The 24,082-nt window shown below is 45.8% G+C and overlaps 1 protein-coding gene across 2 annotated transcripts in view; it reads right to left on the reverse strand.

The window, feature by feature from the left end:
* The window catches only part of ghdc (GH3 domain containing), a 47,105-nt gene extending 24,941 nt beyond the window's left edge, over nucleotides 1-22,164 (reverse strand). For both annotated transcript variants that reach the window (XM_070863998.1, XM_070863999.1), the window contains exons 1-2: nucleotides 22,140-22,164; nucleotides 18,604-19,086 (exon numbers count right to left, since the gene is read on the reverse strand). In XM_070863998.1, the coding sequence (XP_070720099.1) occupies nucleotides 18,604-19,086 (483 nt within the window). In that variant the 5' untranslated portion in view covers nucleotides 22,140-22,164. The remainder of the gene's footprint in view (nucleotides 1-18,603; nucleotides 19,087-22,139) is intronic.
* Between the last annotated feature and the right edge of the window lie 1,918 nt (nucleotides 22,165-24,082).

Consider the following 24,082-nt stretch of genomic DNA (forward strand, 5'->3'; position numbering starts at 1 on the left):
CCCATTGATCAACAACAGCCCATTGATCAACAGCCCATTGATCAACAACAGCCCATTGATCAACAGCAGCCCATTGATCAACAGCAGCCCATTGATCAACAGCAGCCCATTGATCAACACCCCATTGATCAACAGCCCATTGATCAACAGCCCATTGATCAACAGCAGCCCATTGATCAACAGCAGCCCATTGACCAACAACTGCCCATTGATCAACAGCAGCCCATTGATCAACAGCAGCCCATTGATCAACAACTGCCCATTGATCAACAGCAGCCCATTGATCAACAGCCCATTGATCAACAGCCCATTGATCAACAAAAGCCCATTGATCAACAACAGCCCATTGATCAACAGTAGCCCATTGATCAACAACAGCCCATTGATCAACAGCAGCCCATTGATCAACAACAGCCCATTGATCAACAACAGCCCATTGATCAACAACAGCCCATTGATCAACAGCTCATTGATCAACAGCAGCCCATTGATCAACAGCAGCCCATTGATCAACAGCAGCCCATTGATCAACAGCCCATTGATCAACAGCCCATTGATCAACAACAGCACATTGATCAACAACAGCCCATTGATCAACAGTAGCCCATTGATCAACAACAGCCCATTGATCAACAGCAGCCCATTGATCAACAACAGCCCATTGATCAACAACAGCCCATTGATCAACAACAGCCCATTGATCAACAGCTCATTGATCAACAGCAGCCCATTGATCAACAGCAGCCCATTGATCAACAGCCCATTGATCAACAGCCCATTGATCAACAACAGCACATTGATCAACAACAGCCCATTGATCAACAGCCCATTGATCAACAGCAGCCCATTGATCAACAGCAGCCCATTGATCAACAGCCCATTGATCAACAGCAGCGCATTGATCAACAACAGCCCATTGATCAACAGCCCATTGATCAACAACAGCCCATTGATCAACAGCAGCCCATTGATCAACAGCAGCCCATTGATCAACAACAGCCCATTGATCAACAACAGCCCATTGATCAACAGCCCATTGATCAACAGCAGCCCATTGATCAACAACAGCCCATTGATCAACAACAGCCCATTGATCAACAGCCCATTGATCAACAGCAGCCCATTGATCAACAACAGCCCATTGATCAACAGCAGCCCATTGATCAACAGCCCATTGATCAACAACAGCCCATTGATCAACAGCAGCCCAGTGATCAACAGCCCATTGATCAACAGCAGCCCATTGATCAACAGCCCATTGATCAACAACAGCCCATTGATCAACAGCAGCCCATTGATCAACAGCAGCCCATTGATCAACAGCCCATTGATCAACAGCAGCCCATTGATCAACAGCCCATTGAACAACAAGAGCCCATTGATCAACAGCAGCCCATTGATCAACAGCAGCCCATTGATCAACAGCAGCCCATTGATCAACAACAGCCCATTGATCAACAACAGCCCAATGATCAACAACAGCCCATTGATCAACAGCAGCCCATTGATCAACAACAGCCCATTGATCAACAGCAGCCCATTGATCAACAGCCCATTGATCAACAGCAGCCCATTGATCAACAGCAGCCCATTGATCAACAACAGCCCATTGATCAACAGCAGCCCATTGATCAACAACAGCCCATTGATCAACAACAGCCCATTGATCAACAACAGCCCATTGATCAACAACAGCCCATTGATCAACAACAGCCCATTGATCAACAGCAGCTCATTGATCAACAGCAGCCCATTGATCAACAGCAGCCCATTGATCAACAGCAGCCCATTAATCAACAGCCCATTGATCAACAGCAGCCCATTGATCAACAGCAGCCCATTGATCAACAACTGCCCATTGATCAACAGCAGCCCATTGATCAACAGCAGCCCATTGATCAACAGCCCATTGATCAACAGCAGCCCATTGATCAACAGCAGCCCATTGATCAACAGCCCATTGATCAACAGCAGCCCATTGATCAACAGCAGCCCATTGATCAACAGCCCATTGATCAACAGCAGCCCATTGATCAACAGCAGACCATTGATCAACAGCCCATTGATCAACAGCAGCCCATTGATCAACAACAGCCCATTGATCAACAGCAGCCCATTGATCAACAGCAGCCCATTGATCAACAGCAGCCCATTGATCAACAGCCCATTGATCAACAGCAGTCCATTGATCAACAGCCCATTGATCAACAGCAGCCCATTGATCAACAGCAGCCCATTGATCAACAGCCCATTGATCAACAGCAGCCCATTGATCAACAGCAGCCCATTGATCAACAGCCCATTGATCAACAGCAGCCCATTGATCAACAGCCCATTGATCAACAACAGCCCATTGATCAACAACAGCCCATTGATCAACAACAGCCCATTGATCAACAACAGCCCATTGATCAACAACAGCCCATTGATCAACAGCAGCCCATTGATCAACAACAGCCCATTGATCCACAACAGCCCATTGATCCACAACAGCCCATTGATCAACAGCCCATTGATCAACAACAGCCCATTGATCAACAGCCCATTGATCAACAACAGCCCATTGATCAACAGCAGCCCATTGATCAACAGCAGCCCATTGATCAACAGCAGCCCATTGATCAACAACAGCCCATTGATCAACAGCCCATTGATCAACAGCCCATTGATCAACAGCAGCCCATTGATCAACAGCCCATTGATCAACAGCAGCCCACTGATCAACAGCCCATTGATCAACAGCAGCCCATTGATCAACAGCAGCCCACTGATCAACAGCCCATTGATCAACAGCCCATTGATCAACAGCCCATTGATCAACAGCAGCCCATTGATCAACAGCAGCCCATTGATCAACAGCCCATTGATCAACAGCAGCCCATTGATCAACAGCCCATTGATCAACAGCAGCCCATTGATCAACAACAGCCCATTGATCAACAACAGCCCAATGATCAACAACAGCCCATTGATCAACAGCAGCCCATTGATCAACAACAGCCCATTGATCAACAACAGCCCATTGATCAACAGCAGCCCATTGATCAACAGCCCATTGATCAACAACAGCCCATTGATCAACAGCAGCCCATTGATCAACAGCAGCCCATTGATCAACAGCAGCCCATTGATCAACAGCAGCCCATTGATCAACAGCAGCCCACTGATCAACAGCAGCCCATTGATCAACAGCAGCCCATTGATCAACAGCAGCCCATTGATCAACAACAGCCCATTGATCAACAACAGCCCATTGATCAACAGCAGCTCATTGATCAACAGCAGCCCATTGATCAACAACAGCCCATTGATCAACAGCAGCCCATTGATCAACAGCAGCCCATTGATCAACAGCAGCCCACTGATCAACAGCAGCCCATTAATCAACAGCCCATTGATCAACAGCAGCCCATTGATCAACAGCCCATTGATCAACAGCAGCCCATTGATCAACAGCAGCCCATTGATCAACAGCCCATTGATCAACAGCCCATTGATCATCAACAGCCCATTGATCAACAGCGGCCCATTGATCAACAGCCCATTGATCAACAACAGCCCATTGATCAACAGCAGCCCATTGATCAACAGCAGCCCATTGATCAACAGCCCATTGATCAACAGCAGCCCATTGATCAACAACAGCCCATTGATCAACAGCAGCCCATTGATCAACAGCAGCCCATTGATCAACAACAGCCCATTGATCAACAGCCCATTGATCAACAGCAGTCCATTGATCAACAGCCCATTGATCAACAGCAGCCCATTGATCAACAGCCCATTGATCAACAGCAGCCCATTGATCAACAACAGCCCATTGATCAACAGCCCATTGATCAACAGCAGCCCATTGATCAACAACAGCCCATTGATCAACAACAGCCCATTGATCAACAGCAGCCCATTGATCAACAGCAGCCCATTGATCAACAGCAGCCCATTGATCAACAACAGCCCATTGATCCACAACAGCCCATTGATCCACAACAGCCCATTGATCAACAGCAGCCCATTGATCATCAACAGCCCATTGATCAACAGCCCATTGATCAACAACAGCCCATTGATCTACAGCAGCCCATTGATCAACAACAGCCCATTGATCAACAGCCCATTGATCAACAACAGCCCATTGATCAACAGCAGCCCATTGATCAACAAAAGCCCATTGATCAACAGCCCATTGATCAACAGCAGCCCATTGATCAACAGCCCATTGATCAACAGCAGCCCATTGATCAACAGCAGCCCATTGATCAACAGCCCATTGATCAACAGCAGCCCATTGATCAACAGCAGCCCATTGATCAACAGCCCATTGATCAACAACAGCCCATTGATCAACAACAGCCCATTGATCAACAACAGCCCATTGATCAACAACAGCCCAATGATCAACAACAGCCCATTGATCAACAGCAGCCCATTGATCAACAACAGCCCATTGATCAACAACAGCCCATTGATCAACAACAGCCCATTGATCAACAGCAGCCCATTGATCAACAGCAGCTCATTGATCAACAGCAGCCCATTGATCAACAACAGCCCATTGATCAACAGCAGCCCATTGATCAACAGCAGCCCATTGATCAACAGCAGCCCACTGATCAACAGCAGCCCATTAATCAACAGCCCATTGATCAACAGCAGCCCATTGATCAACAGCAGCCCATTGATCAACAGCCCATTGATCAACAGCCCATTGATCAACAGCAGCCCATTGATCAACAGCCCATTGAACAACAACAGCCCATTGATCAACAAGAGCCCATTGATCAACAGCAGCCCATTGATCAACAGCAGCCCATTGATCAACAGCAGCCCATTGATCAACAGCCCATTGATCAACAGCAGCCCATTGATCAACAGCAGCCCATTGATCAACAGCAGCCCATTGATCAACAGCAGCCCATTGATCAACAACTGCGCATTGATCAACAGCAGCCCATTGATCAACAGCAGCCCATTGATCAACAACTGCCCATTGATCAACAGCAGCCCATTGATCAACAGCCCATTGATCAACAGCAGCCCATTGATCAACAGCCCACTGATCAACAACAGCCCATTGATCAACAGCAGCCCATTGATCAACAGCAGCCCATTGATCAACAGCCCATTGATCAACAGCCCATTGATCAACAACAGCACATTGATCAACAACAGCCCATTGATCAACAGCCCATTGATCAACAGCAGCCCATTGATCAACAGCAGCCCATTGATCAACAGCCCATTGATCAACAGCAGCGCATTGATCAACAACAGCCCATTGATCAACAGCCCATTGATCAACAACAGCCCATTGATCAACAGCAGCCCATTGATCAACAGCAGCCCATTGATCAACAACAGCCCATTGATCAACAGCCCATTGATCAACAGCAGCCCATTGATCAACAACAGCCCATTGATCAACAGCAGCCCATTGATCAACAGCCCATTGATCAACAACAGCCCATTGATCAACAGCAGCCCAGTGATCAACAGCCCATTGATCAACAGCAGCCCATTGATCAACAACAGCCCATTGATCAACAACAGCCCATTGATCAACAGCAGCCCATTGATCAACAGCAGCCCATTGATCAACAGCAGCCCATTAATCAACAGCCCATTGATCAACAGCAGCCCATTGATCAACAGCCCATTGAACAACAACAGCCCATTGATCAACAAGAGCCCATTGATCAACAGCAGCCCATTGATCAACAGCAGCCCATTGATCAACAACAGCCCATTGATCAACAACAGCCCAATGATCAACAACAGCCCATTGATCAACAGCAGCCCATTGATCAACAACAGCCCATTGATCAACAGCAGCCCATTGATCAACAGCCCATTGATCAACAGCAGCCCATTGATCAACAACAGCCCATTGATCAACAGCAGCCCATTGATCAACAACAGCCCATTGATCAACAACAGCCCATTGATCAACAGCAGCCCATTGATCAACAGCAGCCCATTGATCAACAGCAGCCCATTGATCAACAGCAGCCCATTAATCAACAGCCCATTGATCAACAGCAGCCCATTGATCAACAGCAGCCCATTGATCAACAACTGCCCATTGATCAACAGCAGCCCATTGATCAACAGCAGCCCATTGATCAACAGCCCATTGATCAACAGCAGCCCATTGATCAACAGCAGCCCATTGATCAACAGCCCATTGATCAACAGCAGCCCATTGATCAACAGCAGCCCATTGATCAACAGCCCATTGATCAACAGCAGCCCATTGATCAACAGCAGACCATTGATCAACAGCCCATTGATCAACAGCAGCCCATTGATCAACAACAGCCCATTGATCAACAACAGCCCATTGATCAACAGCAGCCCATTGATCAACAGCAGCCCATTGATCAACAGCAGCCCATTGATCAACAGTCCATTGATCAACAGCCCATTGATCAACAGCAGCCCATTGATCAACAGCAGCCCATTGATCAACAGCCCATTGATCAACAGCAGCCCATTGATCAACAGCAGCCCATTGATCAACAGCCCATTGATCAACAGCAGCCCATTGATCAACAGCCCATTGATCAACAACAGCCCATTGATCAACAACAGCCCATTGATCAACAACAGCCCATTGATCAACAGCAGCCCATTGATCAACAGCAGCCCATTGATCAACAACAGCCCATTGATCCACAACAGCCCATTGATCCACAACAGCCCATTGATCAACAGCAGCCCATTGATCATCAACAGTCCATTGATCAACAACAGCCCATTGATCTACAGCAGCCCATTGATCAACAACAGCCCATTGATCAACAGCCCATTGATCAACAACAGCCCATTGATCAACAGCAGCCCATTGATCAACAACAGCCCATTGATCAACAGCCCATTGATCAACAGCAGCCCATTGATCAACAGTCCATTGATCAACAGCAGCCCATTGATCAACAGCAGCCCATTGATCAACAACAGCCCATTGATCAACAACAGCCCAATGATCAACAACAGCCCATTGATCAACAGCAGCCCATTGATCAACAACAGCCCATTGATCAACAACAGCCCATTGATCAACAGCCCATTGATCAACAGCCCATTGATCAACAGCAGCCCATTGATCAACAACAGCCCATTGATCAACAGCCCATTGATCAACAACAGCCCATTGATCAACAGCAGCCCATTGATCAACAACAGCCCATTGATCAACAGCAGCCCATTGATCAACAACAGCCCATTGATCAACAGCCCATTGATCAACAGCAGCCCAATGATCAACAACAGCCCATTGATCAACAACAGCCCATTGATCAACAACAGCCCAATGATCAACAACAGCCCATTGATCAACAGCAGCCCATTGATCAACAGCAGCCCATTGATCAACAGCCCATTGATCAACAGCAGCCCATTGATCAACAACAGCCCATTGATCAACAACAGCCCATTGATCAACAACAGCCCAATGATCAACAACAGCCCATTGATCAACAGCAGCCCATTGATCAACAACAGCCCATTGATCAACAACAGCCCATTGATCAACAGCCCATTGATCAACAGCCCATTGATCAACAGCAGCCCATTGATCAACAGCCCATTGATCAACAGCAGCCCATTGATCAACAGCAGCCCATTGATCAACAGCCCATTGATCAACAGCAGCCCATTGATCAACAACAGCCCATTGATCAACAACAGCCCATTGATCAACAACAGCCCATTGATCAACAACAGCCCAATGATCAACAACAGCCCATTGATCAACAGCAGCCCATTGATCAACAACAGCCCATTGATCAACAGCCCATTGATCAACAACAGTCCATTGGTCAACAGCAGCCCATTGATCAACAGCAGCCCATTGATCAACAGCAGCTCATTGATCAACAGCAGCCCATTGATCAACAGCAGCCCATTGATCAACAGCAGCCCACTGATCAACAGCAGCCCATTAATCAACAGCCCATTGATCAACAGCAGCCCATTGATCAACAGCAGCCCATTGATCAACAGCCCATTGATCAACAGCAGCCCATTGATCAACAGCCCATTGATCAACAGCAGCCCATTGATCAACAGCCCATTGAACAACAACAGCCCATTGATCAACAAGAGCCCATTGATCAACAGCAGCCCATTGATCAACAGCAGCCCATTGATCAACAGCCCATTGATCAACAGCAGCCCATTGATCAACAGCAGCCCATTGATCAACAGCAGCCCATTGATCAACAACTGCCCATTGACCAACAACTGCCCATTGATCAACAGCAGCCCATTGATCAACAGCAGCCCATTGATCAACAGCAGCCCATTGATCAACAACTGCCCATTGATCAACAGCAGCCCATTGATCAACAGCAGCCCATTGATCAACAGCAGCCCATTGATCAACAGCAGCCCATTGATCAACAACAGCCCATTGATCAACAGCCCATTGATCAACAGCCCATTGATCAACAAAAGCCCATTGATCAACAACAGCCCATTGATCAACAGTAGCCCATTGATCAACAACAGCCCATTGATCAACAGCAGCCCATTGATCAACAACAGCCCATTGATCAACAACAGCCCATTGATCAACAACAGCCCATTGATCAACAACAGCCCATTGATCAACAACAGCCCATTGATCAACAGCAGCCCATTGATCAACAGCAGCCCATTGATCAACAGCAGCTCATTGATCAACAGCAGCCCACTGATCAACAACAGCCCACTGATCAACAGCAGCCCATTGATCAACAGCAGCCCATTGATCAACAGCAGCCCACTGATCAACAGCAGCCCATTAATCAACAGCCCATTGATCAACAGCAGCCCATTGATCAACAGCAGCCCATTGATCAACAACTGCCCATTGATCAACAGCAGCCCATTGATCAACAGCAGCCCATTGATCAACAGCCCATTGATCATCAACAGCCCATTGATCAACAGCAGCCCATTGATCAACAGCAGCCCATTGATCAACAGCAGCCCATTGATCAACAGCCCATTGATCAACAGCAGCCCATTGATCAACAGCCCATTGATCAACAGCAGTCCATTGATCAACAGCCCATTGATCAACAACAGCCCATTGATCAACAGCAGCCCATTGATCAACAGCCCATTGATCAACAGCCCATTGATCAACAACAGCACATTGATCAACAGCAGCCCATTGATCAACAACAGCCCATTGATCAACAGCCCATTGATCAACAGCAGCCCATTGATCAACAGCCGCCCATTGATCAACAGCCCATTGATCAACAGCAGCCCATTGATCAACAACAGCCCATTGATCAACAGCCCATTGATCAACAACAGCCCATTGATCAACAGCAGCCCATTGATCAACAGCAGCCCATTGATCAACAACAGCCCATTGATCAACAGCAGCCCATTGATCAACAGCAGCCCATTGATCAACAACTGCCCATTGATCAACAGCAGCCCATTGATCAACAGCAGCCCATTGATCAACAGCCCATTGATCAACAGCCCATTGATCATCAACAGCCCATTGATCAACAGCAGCCCATTGATCAACAGCAGCCCATTGATCAACAGCAGCCCATTGATCAACAGCCCATTGATCAACAACAGCCCATTGATCAACAACAGCCCATTGATCAACAACAGCCCATTGATCAACAACAGCCCATTGATCAACAGCAGCCCATTGATCAACAACTGCCCATTGATCAACAGCAGCCCATTGATCAACAACAGCCCATTGATCAACAACAGCCCATTGATCAACAACAGCCCATTGATCAACAACAGCCCATTGACAACAGCCCATTGATCAACAACAGCCCATTGATCAACAACAGCCCATTGATCAACAGCCCATTGATCAACAGCCCATTGATCAACAGCCCATTGATCAACAGCAGCCCATTGATCAACAGCAGCCCATTGATCAACAGCAGCCCATTGATGAACAGCAGCCCATTGATCAACAGCCCATTGATCAACAGCAACCCATTGATCAACAGCCCATTGATCAACAACAGCCCATTGATCAACAACAGCCCATTGATCAACAGCCCATTGATCAACAAAAGCCCATTGATCAACAACAGCCCATTGATCAACAGTAGCCCATTGATCAACAACAGCCCATTGATCAACAGCAGCCCATTGATCAACAACAGCCCATTGATCAACAACAGCCCATTGATCAACAGCAGCCCATTGATCAACAACAGCCCATTGATCAACAACAGCCCATTGATCAACAACAGCCCATTGATCAACAGCAGCTCATTGATCAACAGCAGCCCATTGATCAACAGCAGCTCATTGATCAACAGCAGCCCATTGATCAACAGCAGCCCATTGATCAACAGCAGCCCATTAATCAACAGCCCATTGATCAACAGCAGCTCATTGATCAACAGCAGCCCATTGATCAACAGCAGCCCATTGATCAACAGCAGCCCACTGATCAACAGCAGCCCATTAATCAACAGCCCATTGATCAACAGCAGCCCATTGATCAACAGCAGCCCATTGATCAACAGCCCATTGATCAACAGCAGCCCATTGATCAACAGCCCATTGATCAACAGCAGCCCATTGATCAACAGCCCATTGAACAACAACAGCCCATTGATCAACAAGAGCCCATTGATCAACAGCAGCCCATTGATCAACAGCAGCCCATTGATCAACAGCCCATTGATCAACAGCAGCCCATTGATCAACAGCAGCCCATTGATCAACAGCAGCCCATTGATCAACAACTGCCCATTGACCAACAACTGCCCATTGATCAACAGCAGCCCATTGATCAACAGCAGCCCATTGATCAACAGCAGCCCATTGATCAACAACTGCCCATTGATCAACAGCAGCCCATTGATCAACAGCAGCCCATTGATCAACAGCAGCCCATTGATCAACAGCAGCCCATTGATCAACAACAGCCCATTGATCAACAGCCCATTGATCAACAGCCCATTGATCAACAAAAGCCCATTGATCAACAACAGCCCATTGATCAACAGTAGCCCATTGATCAACAACAGCCCATTGATCAACAGCAGCCCATTGATCAACAACAGCCCATTGATCAACAACAGCCCATTGATCAACAACAGCCCATTGATCAACAACAGCCCATTGATCAACAACAGCCCATTGATCAACAACAGCCCATTGATCAACAGCCCATTGATCAACAGCAGCCCATTGATCAACAGCAGCCCATTGATCAACAGCAGCTCATTGATCAACAGCAGCCCACTGATCAACAACAGCCCACTGATCAACAGCAGCCCATTGATCAACAGCAGCCCATTGATCAACAGCAGCCCACTGATCAACAGTAGCCCATTAATCAACAGCCCATTGATCAACAGCAGCCCATTGATCAACAGCAGCCCATTGATCAACAACTGCCCATTGATCAACAGCAGCCCATTGATCAACAGCAGCCCATTGATCAACAGCCCATTGATCATCAACAGCCCATTGATCAACAGCAGCCCATTGATCAACAGCAGCCCATTGATCAACAGCAGCCCATTGATCAACAGCCCATTGATCAACAGCAGCCCATTGATCAACAGCCCATTGATCAACAGCAGTCCATTGATCAACAGCCCATTGATCAACAACAGCCCATTGATCAACAGCAGCCCATTGATCAACAGCCCATTGATCAACAGCCCATTGATCAACAACAGCACATTGATCAACAGCAGCCCATTGATCAACAACAGCCCATTGATCAACAGCCCATTGATCAACAGCAGCCCATTGATCAACAGCCGCCCATTGATCAACAGCCCATTGATCAACAGCAGCCCATTGATCAACAACAGCCCATTGATCAACAGCCCATTGATCAACAACAGCCCATTGATCAACAGCAGCCCATTGATCAACAGCAGCCCATTGATCAACAACAGCCCATTGATCAACAGCAGCCCATTGATCAACAGCAGCCCATTGATCAACAACTGCCCATTGATCAACAGCAGCCCATTGATCAACAGCAGCCCATTGATCAACAGCCCATTGATCAACAGCCCATTGATCATCAACAGCCCATTGATCAACAGCAGCCCATTGATCAACAGCAGCCCATTGATCAACAGCAGCCCATTGATCAACAGCCCATTGATCAACAACAGCCCATTGATCAACAACAGCCCATTGATCAACAACAGCCCATTGATCAACAACAGCCCATTGATCAACAGCAGCCCATTGATCAACAACTGCCCATTGATCAACAGCAGCCCATTGATCAACAACAGCCCATTGATCAACAACAGCCCATTGATCAACAACAGCCCATTGATCAACAACAGCCCATTGACAACAGCCCATTGATCAACAACAGCCCATTGATCAACAACAGCCCATTGATCAACAGCCCATTGATCAACAGCCCATTGATCAACAGCCCATTGATCAACAGCAGCCCATTGATCAACAGCAGCCCATTGATCAACAGCAGCCCATTGATGAACAGCAGCCCATTGATCAACAGCCCATTGATCAACAGCAACCCATTGATCAACAGCCCATTGATCAACAACAGCCCATTGATCAACAACAGCCCATTGATCAACAGCCCATTGATCAACAAAAGCCCATTGATCAACAACAGCCCATTGATCAACAGTAGCCCATTGATCAACAACAGCCCATTGATCAACAGCAGCCCATTGATCAACAACAGCCCATTGATCAACAACAGCCCATTGATCAACAGCAGCCCATTGATCAACAACAGCCCATTGATCAACAACAGCCCATTGATCAACAACAGCCCATTGATCAACAGCCCATTGATCAACAGCAGCCCATTGATCAACAGCAGCCCATTGATCAACAGCAGCCCATTGATCAACAGCCCATTGATCAACAACAGCCCATTGATCAACAGCCCATTGATCAACAGCAGCCCATTGATCAACAGCAGCCCATTGATCAACAGCCCATTGATCAACAGCAGCCCATTGATCAACAACAGCCCATTGATCAACAACAGCCCATTGATCAACAACAGCCCATTGATCAACAGCAGCCCATTGATCAACAACAGCCCATTGATCAACAGCCCATTGATCAACAGCAGCCCATTGATCAACAGCAGCCCATTGATCAACAGCAGCCCATTGATCAACAACAGCACATTGATCAACAACAGCCCATTGATCAACAACAGCCCATTGATCAACAACAGCCCATTGATCAACAACAGCCCATTGATCAACAACAGCCCATTGATCAACAGCCCATTGATCAACAACAGCCCATTGATCAACAGCAGCCCATTGATCAACAACCCATTGATCAACAGCCCATTGATCAACAGTCCATTGATCAACAACAGCCCATTGATCAACAGCAGCACATTGATCAACAGCAGCCCATTGATCAACAGCAGCCCATTGATCAACAGCAGCCCATTGATCAACAACAGCCCATTGATCAACAACAGCCCATTGATCAACAGCCCATTGATCAACAGCAGCCCATTGATCAACAACAGCCCATTGATCAACAGCCCATTGATCAACAACAGCCCATTGATCAACAAAAGCCCTTTGATCAACAACAGCCCATTGATCAACAACAGCCCATTGATCAACAACAGCACATTGATCAACAGCAGCCCATTGATCAACAACAGCCCATTGATCAACAACAGCCCATTGATCAACAACAGCCCATTGATCACAGCCCATTGATCAACAGCAGCCCATTGATCGCAGCCCATTGATCAACAGCAGCCCATTGATCAACAGCAGCCCATTGATCAACAGCAGCCCATTGATCAACAGCCCATTGATCAACAGCAGCCCACTGATCAACAGCCCATTGATCAACAGCAGCCCATTGATCAACAGCAGCCCATTGATCAGCAGCCCATTGATCAACAGCAGCCCATTGATCAACAGCAGCCCATTGATCAACAGCCCATTGATCAACAGCAGCCCATTGATCAACAGCAGCCCATTGATCAACAGCAGCCCATTGATCAACAGCAGCCCATTGATCAACAGCCCATTGATCAACAGCAGCCCATTGATCAACAGCAGCCCATTGATCAACAGCAGCCCATTGATCAACAGCAGTCCATTGATCAACAGCAGCCCATTGATCAACAGCAGCCCATTGATCAACAGCAGCCCATTGATCAACAGCAGCCCATTGATCAACATCCCATTGATCAACAGCAGCCCATTGATCAACAGCAGCCCATTGATCAACAGCCCATTGATCAACAGCAGCCCATTGATCAACAGCCCATTGATCAACGGCAGCCCATTGATCAACGGCAGCCCATTGATCAACGGCAGCCCATTGATCAACAGCCCATTGATCAACAGCCCATTGATCAACAGCAGCCCATTGATCAACAGCAGCCCATTGATCAACAGCAGCCCATTGATCAACAGCCCATTGATCAACAGCAGCCCATTGATCAACAGCAGCCCATTGATCAACAGCAGCCCATTGATCAACAGCCCATTGATCAACAGCAGCCCATTGATCAACAGCAGCCCATTGATCAACAGCCCATTGATCAACAGCCCATTGATCAACAGCCCATTGATCAACAGCAGCCCATTGATCAACAGCCCATTGATCAACGGCAGCCCATTGATCAACGGCAGCCCATTGATCAACGGCAGCCCATTGATCAACAGCAGCCCATTGATCAACAGCAGCCCATTGATCAACAGCCCATTGATCAACAGCCCATTGATCAACAGCAGCCCATTGATCAACAGCAGCCCATTGATCAACAGCAGCCCATTGATCAACAGCCCATTGATCAACAGCCCATTGATCAACAGCAGCCCATTGATCAACAGCCCATTGATCAACAGCCCATTGATCAACGGCAGCCCATTGATCAACAGCCCATTGATCAACAGCAGCCCATTGATCAACAGCAGCCCATTGATCAACAGCAGCCCATTGATCAACAGCAGCCCATTGATCAACAGCAGCCCACTGAAGCAGCCCATTGATCAACAGCAGCCCATTGATCAACAGCAGCCCACTGATCAACAGCAGCCCATAGATCAACAACAGCCCATTGATCAACAACAGCCCATTGATCAAAAGCAGCCCATTGATCAACAACAGCCCATTGATCAAAAGCAGCCCATTGATCAACAGCAGCCCTTGCCAGCCTTTTTTGGGGGGCTTTTGTCCAGATGCACATATTTCACCCGCATCAGTCTGACGGTGTTGCATTTAGGGTTGGGGGCTAGGGTTAGGGTCATGGAAAGTCTTTCTCACAAGTATTAAAAACACCCGAATTGTGCAGTACGACCACTGCAATGCTATGTAATTATAAAAAAGGAAGTTGACTTATTCAGTCCCCGGCAAAGAAATGGTCAAATTATAAACAGATAGTGAAATCTGATCACCAAAACACCTGCAAACATCTGGGAATCCCTTGTAATCAAAATAAAATCATTTGTTAATTAAATTAACTGTAACTTACTCGGTCAGCTTAAACCAATGATGGTGATGGTCTTATTTGAATTCGAATGTTGTCTATGTTTGATGATTGTTTATAGGTTTCAGAGGAATTTTATACTTTCTCAAAAATGAGCTGTGAACAACAGCAACTTGTATTTGTATAATGTCGTTAATGTAGTGAAACGTCCCAAGGTGAGTCACAGGAGTGTTATGAAACAAAAAAATTTGACACAGAGTCACATAGGAGAAATTAGGGCAGGTGAACAAAAGCTTGGTCAAAGAGGTAGGTTTTAAGAAGAGGAAAGAGAGATAGAGAGATGGAGAGGTTTAGGGAAGGAATTCCAGAGTTTAAGGCCTGGGCAACAGAAGGCACGGCCACCGATGATTGAGCGATGATAATCAAGGATACTCAAGAGGACAGAATTAGAAGAGCGCAGACATCTCGGGGGTTGCGGGGGGGAATTGAAAACAAATGAGAATTTTGAAATCGAAGCCTTCCTTAACCAGGAACCAATGTAGGTCAGCGAGCACTGGGTGATGGATGAGCGGGACTTGGTGCGAGTGAGGACACAGGCAACCCTTGGTGCCACTTTGGATCACCTGTAGTTTACGTAGGGTAGAATGTGGGAGGCCAGCCAGGAGTGTGTTGGAATAGTCAAATCTAGAGGTAACAACGGCATGGATGAGGGGGTATCCAGTCTTCTTCGCATCAGTATGTACTGGAGTGGAGTCCACACTGAGGAAGCACTGGATACTTTGATCTGAAGTGCACTGAAGATATATGGCTTAACACACAAAGAACGGATGAATCACCTTCTCAGTTGTAAGACACACACACAAACACACACTCAGATAGACATCCAGATTCTTTGTTCCACTAGTCAATGAAGAACAGACAATGAAATTGACACACAGGTACTCTGAAATACCGTCAGAAATACACAGATAAGAAATGTGCTCAAAACAAGAGATTTTTTTCTTTGGGGTTATCTAATTTTAATTGTTATAACCCTGAATGTCAAGCTGAAAACCCAGTCATTAATCAAGTCCTGTCCTCTTTCTAGGTGTGGGCTCGAAAAAACCGGTCAACCTCAGGTGCCACACTCTTCCCACCCGATGCTGAGCCAGATAATATGATACGGTGTGATCAAGGGGTCCACCGACCTCCTGAGCTTGTGCACTGACTCGAGTACCCAGTATGCATGTATACACTGGCCCTGGATTTTGCGGCTAGCAGCGAAGGAACGGCACCCGCCATTCACTACGTTGACAGCTGCCCTGAGTTTTCACAGGCGTTTGAGTGGAGTCTTGCTGACATCTGGTGTCTGATCCAGTGCGGCACCCTCTACAGGAGATTTGTGGCGTATGTGAGCAGGTTAAACCACAGCGAGGCTCTTCAACCAATCAGACTGAAGAATCGTCACTGAGACACACCGGGTCTAAACCAGGAAGTATAAATCAGTCAGTATAAATGAGATTTAAGTCATGTACAGAAAGTGAAATAAAGAGAGAGGGAAAGAAAGATGGGATTAAGGGAGAGAGACATAACAGAGACAGACAGAAAAAGTAAAATAATAATTAAATTCCAAAGGAATGAGACTCCACACTTATAAAATTAAATTTTCAGTGCCAGAGAGGTTGTTTGTCAGTAATTATGACTTACCACGCCTTAAAAATGATCTTCCAACTGAATGCACCAGTCTTATCGTTTTTTGTGCGTTTAATGGGTACCGAGTGAGTAAGTATTGCAACTTCATGCCCTTACCTGGATTTCAATGCCGAGTCTATTGGTGTGTTACTATTGTAGCGCAGCCTATGGAGGAGCAGAGTAACTCAGACAGCAACTTCCAGATTTCCGCATTTAACTGCGCATGTGCATACTCCAGAAGTTACTGTCAGATTTACTCCATAACAACGGCGAGTGCCGTCAGCCACACCATTATTCGCAATGCAAAATCCCGGCCATTATGTTGACTATTCCACAATGCTTCAAGTGTCCTTAGTGTTTTTAACTATCAGGGGTTACTGTGCTAGTTCACTAAGTTGGTCTGTGTTTGGTTTATGAAGGTTCCAAGTTACAAAAGGGGAAAATACATCTCTCTCTTTAAACTTCACCTTCTAAAGGGAATTGAGGTGTAGAGTTAAAGCACCGCCATATACAGAACACATTACACAGAAACAGCCTCTCAAACACATCCACAATCATTGCAACACATAAATATAATCAGATTCACAGAACCACCCACCCTATTTCTCCCCTTTTTGTTCATTATCTTCAGTCTTTCCTTGATGTTCTGTAATGTTCAAACTTTCAACTTTATTGTGCTGAATGATGTTGATTACTTTTATATAGTGGCATTAGACATTAAGGTACACAGAAAGAAATACTCCTTCCACTCCAGCCTTCTCCCTTCAGCCAGTGTGAGGCCACATTCCAGTTCAACACATCTCCCCCACCCCATCTTTTGTGAGGCAGCATCCCATCCATATCCCTCCCTACTCCTGCCAGTGCAAGGACACATTCCAGTCCTACAACCCTGCCTTTGCCTTGCTAATACAAGGACAGATTCCACACTCCCTGTGCAAAGACACATTCTGGGTTCACACCTCTCCCCTTGTACAAGGTTATATTATAGTCATCTGCGCTGTTTTTGGCTCAAATTTCACAGATTTTTCTGATCATAATTTGAATAGGGAAAGGTGCTTGTCGTATACCAGATTACCTTTTATTTATAATTTAAATAAAAGAGTTCCTGGTGTGCCACAGACACATCTAATATATATATAAATAAAAGATAATCTAGTTTTTACGTAAATTGCATATCTCTCATGGCATTGTTCACAGACAGTTGGATGGTAAGTCAATGGAAATAACATTCTGGAGAGATGTAAAACAGGCTGTCGATTCGCTATCATTCATTTTACATTACTGCACAATCAAAATCTACCGCACTGTCTCAACTTATGCAAGAAATGGTCACTTAAGCCCAGAACCCAGGACAATCATGGCAATCATGGAACTGCACCCTAAAAAAAGTGTCAATAAACTCAGAAGAGCTGGGGAGGTAAAAGGGGAAGAAATAGCTTAGAAGTTAGGTTCTGGGTAAGTCAGGCATCAAACACAAACATACTTTATATAACAAGAGTTACCAATACCTGATGGAAGTCATTAGCTGTCGTCCTAGTACTCAGTAACATTGCACTGGAGCCTGAAATTCCTGATGTCATAGAGAGGACACTTGGTCTCTCTGAAATCAACACATTTTGTTCCCCTTTAGCAACACGCCAGATGTAATCTTTGTAATGATCATATCGCGTCAGTGGGTGAAGGCTGCAGAAGGTCTCACGGTCTGTAATTTCGGAGAATCTGTACAATTTGCCATACTCCGTGTTTCTGTTCCTGAGGATCCTGCAGAGAAGAGTGTCGTGTTGCACTTGCTGAATATTTTTGGTGCTCAATTCGAGTCTCCGTCGCTGCAAAAGGCTCAGGACACTCTCAGCCCTGAGAGTCAGGTATTGGTTCAAAAGGCTGAAAAAAGGTCTCTTCTGACCCGGTGACCTGTTGCGGATATCACGCCAGAGCCACACCAACATCCACAGGCTTAGGATTCCGAAAATAAAGGTAGCAATGAGAAGCATCTGTCAATAGATAATCACTATAAATAGACAGCAACATCAGCATACATGCAGTCACAAAATTCTGCATATTACTTCCTGGTGATCAACATTGCAATTCTACTGCTAGTGTCTAAATAATAACCAGAGTCGCAATACAAATATTTACTCTGCAAAAATTTACAATATAGCAAAGTATTAAAAATTAAAAATCTTTTCCCCGCCTGTATCAACTTCCCATTTATGACTTTGCTCAGCTTCTCGGATGGCCCAGTGGTTATTGACATCATCTGATGTAGCATTGAGCCACACAGATTGGATGTGCCCCAACTGGTGACTTCTGCCAGAAAATGGGGATGTGCAGATCTGCTCAACTGTGATGCCTTTCCTCAAACAGCTAACACTCACTGCCAAGTTCACACGTGAAGAAATGCCATCGCGACAAGATACTGGAGAGCTGCTAATACCGAATGCTTTCAGAGGGGAGGAAAAAAAGAGGTTCTAACACGTAAACTGCCAATTTGGTTCCACCAGTCTATACCAGCATTTAACCTCCATGTGAGTAAATAGCTCCAATCATTTTATCCATTGTATTCCCATATTCCTTCTATTCTTTTTCCTTCATCCACCAATGCAATCTAATCGTGAAGTTTCTGCCTCTACCAAAAACCCTGGTTGTGAATTGTAGAGGTTTCTCCTGCTCTCTGTTCTAAATGTCTTGCATTTAATCTTGTATCTGTGGCCCGTCATTTTGACACCTAAACTACTGGAAATAGTCTGTTTCTAAACAGTACTGTCCTGTCCTTCCATAATTTTAAACACTTTTTTCATATCGCCCCATCATCTCTGTTATTCTAATGGAACAGATCAAAATTTTCAAATCTTTCTTCCTATTTGTATTTCCTCATATCAAGCAGCATCCCAGTGAATCTGTACTGTACCTTCTCCAAAGCATCAATATCCTCGCTGCACACAATACACTAACTGGTCCTATTCAGGTTTTACATTGCCTCATCATTACCTCTTGACTTTTATATTCTATAGCTTGTGATAAAACCTAGAATTCAATTAGTTTTTTTTTAAAGCCTCATCAACCTGGGATACTGCCTTGAATGTCCTGCGAAACTGTAACCCTAGCTCTCTCTGCTCTTCTACAGCACAGAGCTGACTTCCATTCAGACTATAATTATGTTTTTTTTCCAATAAAAATGCATCCCCTCGTGTTAATGAAATTGAATTCCATCGACCACCTTTTAGCCTATCCCCTATCTCTTTGATCTTCTAAAGACATATCATAGGCAGTCCCTCGGAATTGAGGAAGACTTGTTTCCACTCTTAACACGAGTCCTTAGGTGGCTGTACAGTCCAATACGAGTACCACAGTCTCTGTCACAGGTGGGACAGATAGTCATTGAGGAAAGAGGTAGGAAGGCCTTTGATTGTCAACCGCGAGGGTCTATGGTGCATCCACCTCCGTTTCGGATGCCCCCAAAAGTATGTCACCATCCTCCGCCTGCTCCACGAAGACATGCAGGCCGTGATACTTACCAACGGATCCATCACAGACCCAATCCACATCCAGACCGGGGTCAAACAGGACTGCGTCATTGCCCCAACCCTCTTCACAATCTTCCTCGCTGCTATGCTCCACCTCACAGTCGACAAGCTCCCTGCTGGAGTGGTCTCCAGGCCAGGTCCAAGAACATCCCAACCTCTGTCGTCGAGCTACAGTACGCGGACGACGCCTGCGTCTGTGCACACACAGAGGCTGAACTCCAGGACATCGTCGACATATTTACTGAGGCGTACGAAAGCATGGGCCTTACGCTAAACATCAGTAAGACAAAGGTCCTCCACCAGCCTGTCCTCACCACACAGCACTGTCTAAAGACATAGCACAGTTGATGATTACTGTTCACACAGCAAACATGGGTGGTCAGCCGCTTTGTGGCAAAATATCACCAGCCATTTGATGAAAAAAAGTTACAAATTATATTTCTTCACAAAAACCAGCATTGTCAGTATTTATAATCACACAGCAGCCATTAAGGATTTTGTGGGATGCTCCGAATTGAACACCTCAATACTTCACCCTAGTGCTGCCTCAGTAGAAACAACTAGTTTGGAACGAGAGTCTACAATCTAATTGTACTCCTAGGTGTTCTGCACACTGCTATCATTACACTTGATTAAAATCCCAGTGACAACATAGTCTGGCATTTCAGAGTACCGGGCACGGGATTAAACCTTATAAAAAATGTCAACTTCTAAGAAATTCCATCGCTAGGGCAATGTCTCTCACAAACCCCCTGTTTGCATACTGAAGAGTGAAAAATGACCTAATTACTGATGTAATTTCATTTTCATTGCCCCTTAAAAACAAAAGATTTATTTAACCAGTTTCACTGGCAGTGTGCAGACCAGAGCTTACCAGAAACTGGTAGCACGCTGGTTTCCAAATAAATAATAAACGAGCCACCATTACATGGCAACATCTGAAGAGATTTTGTTCTTGGAACAAAAACTGCCCAAAAAACAATTCCAAAACTGTCCTTTGGAAATGGAGTAGGGTCAAGTTTAAAAAAAAACCGGTCACGTAGTTGATAATCGGTGGACATGGCGAGACCTCAGAATATAGTCGAGACAAATAACAGGAAATGTAATTTGTTCACAATTCCTGGCCAGCATAAGAGAGTTAGTACCGTTTGTTTTATAACTGAAGGGGGAGTGTTGTGTATCACATGACAGTGTTAGTTACCCTTTCACTTTTATTGCAATTATTTACATTTTCCAGGGAAGAACTTTGCTAGATTTTGAAAACATGTTACACATTGTCTGCAACTTTCAGGAGCGAATGTAATCATTGCAACAGTTACAACAACATCGGTGCGGGCCGCGGGCCTCGCCAGGCGGAACCCAAACAACACAAAGCCGGGCAATTCCGACCCAGCTCCAGCAAGAAATACAACTTTTAGAAAGCAGCGAATTTCCGGAGCGGCGCTTTCCCGTTTGCCAGCCCGGCGCCACCATCATGTCGCCCTTTTTAGCCGCTGTTGAAATAAAGCCTTTTCGCTCACCTTCTTCCGCCTTCAGCATCGTCACCAACGGAGCGAGCCCGCACTTGGCGCGTTGACGTATGTTTGAGCGGAACTCAGGCGGAGACAGTTCGGTGCCCCCGGCCCTGCTGGGCCACTGCAGGAAATGAGCCCCTCTCTCCTCAGACCAAGTCATGTTGGCATCCATGCAATGGTTTTATTCCTGGTCAATGGGGTTTCCCCCCCACCCCCCCTTTAAATAAAGTGAATATCTCTAATCTCCTCCAGCCCCACAACCCCCGCCCGAGATGTCTGCGCTCCTCTAATTCTGCCCCCTTGAGCATCCCTGATTATAATCGCTCAACCATTGGTGGCCGTGTCTTCTGTTGCTTCGGCCCCAAGCTCTGGAACTCCCTGCTAAACCTCTCCACCTCTCTTTCCTCCTTCAAGACGCTCCTTAAAACCTACCTCTTGGACCAAGCCTTTGATCACCTGCTCTAATTTCTCCTTATGCAGCACGGTTTCAAATTTTTAAAAATCTCACACTAGTCCTGTGAAGTGCCTTGGGAAGCGTCATTGTGTTAAAGGTACTATTTAAATACAAGCTGTTGTCGAAACTTAGATTGTCAACGGCTGCAAATAATTTGCTAAAAATCTTAATCCCTACCACCAAGTTTAGCTCCAACAATGACTTACCGGATGATGGAAGACTGAACTAAGATAGGTAGTTGGTCCTAAAGCTGGTGGAACCATTATTCTTATAGGGTATAGCGCCTGTCTATGTTGCAGCCAGGAATTCGGTGGCATGGTATAGGGAGCTATGCTACTCACCAAACTGCTCATGAAGTTTCTGATATCTACTGTCCATCTAATGATAGTCATGAAACAATTAGTATGCATATCCTAACAACTGTCGTCTTAGAGGGGGAAGAGGGTGGGGCGAAGGCAAGGGTCCAAGGTGGCTCCAACAATGATGATGGAAGACTGAACTCAGTCAATTTCTGTGACAAATTCAGTTTGAATCTTCCATCCTGAACCAGCTATATTCCAGGCCAATTTTGATTACTGACCTGCCAACTTAATTCATTATTGAGACGTGGACAGGTGAATCACTGGGCTGGGATTTTTGCAAATGATTCCACATAATATCCCACTGTTGAGACATTGAAAGCATACTGGTGTTCTATGCTGGTAAACTGTGATTTTAGCTGGTTACCTGCACAGTACCCCCGCCTACATTTTAGGGCACCGACACATCAGCTCTGCTGAATCTGCCCCTAGATTTTCCCCCTACAGGATTTTGCAGTCAACATTCATTACGCCTACAGCTGTCCACATACTTTGTGGGCTTTTGCGTGACAACCTATGTCATTGGGAGGCTGAAACATTGCAGCACCCTCTACAGGGGATCTGGGACCTGTGTGAGCAACAGCAGTCTCTTCAACCAATTAGATTGAAGAATCCTTACTGAGGCACGCAGAGTCTAAACCAGGAAGTGTAACTTAGAATACTTAATTAAATGTAAAATCATGTACAGAAAGCAAAACAAAGAGAGGGAAATAAAGAGGGGATTAAGAGAGCGATAAAAGAGACAAAGAAAAATTAAAAAAACAAATGTAGTTTTTTTTTAAATCTGCATCAATACTTAAGATCTGAAAGAATGAGACTCCACACTTGTGAAAGTAAATACTCGGTGCAAGAGAGGTTGGTTGTAATGAAGACCTATCACACCATTAAAATTTGACTTATACTTGAATGGACAAGCCCTAACCTTTTCTGGAGTGTTTAGTGGGTACCTAGTGGGTAAGTACCACAATTTCATGCCCTTAATGTATTTGAATGTCGAATCTCTCGGCGAGATACAAGTGTAGTGAAGCTTGTGGAGGTGCAGGGCAACTTGAGCTGCAACTTCCTGATTACTGCATATGTTGTTGTTCGATTTGCTCCTTAATAACAGCCTCACCATTATTCCTATCACAAAATCG

This window comes from Pristiophorus japonicus, chromosome 21, assembly GCF_044704955.1.
Source record: "Pristiophorus japonicus isolate sPriJap1 chromosome 21, sPriJap1.hap1, whole genome shotgun sequence".
Classification (NCBI taxonomy): Eukaryota; Metazoa; Chordata; class Chondrichthyes; family Pristiophoridae; genus Pristiophorus; species Pristiophorus japonicus.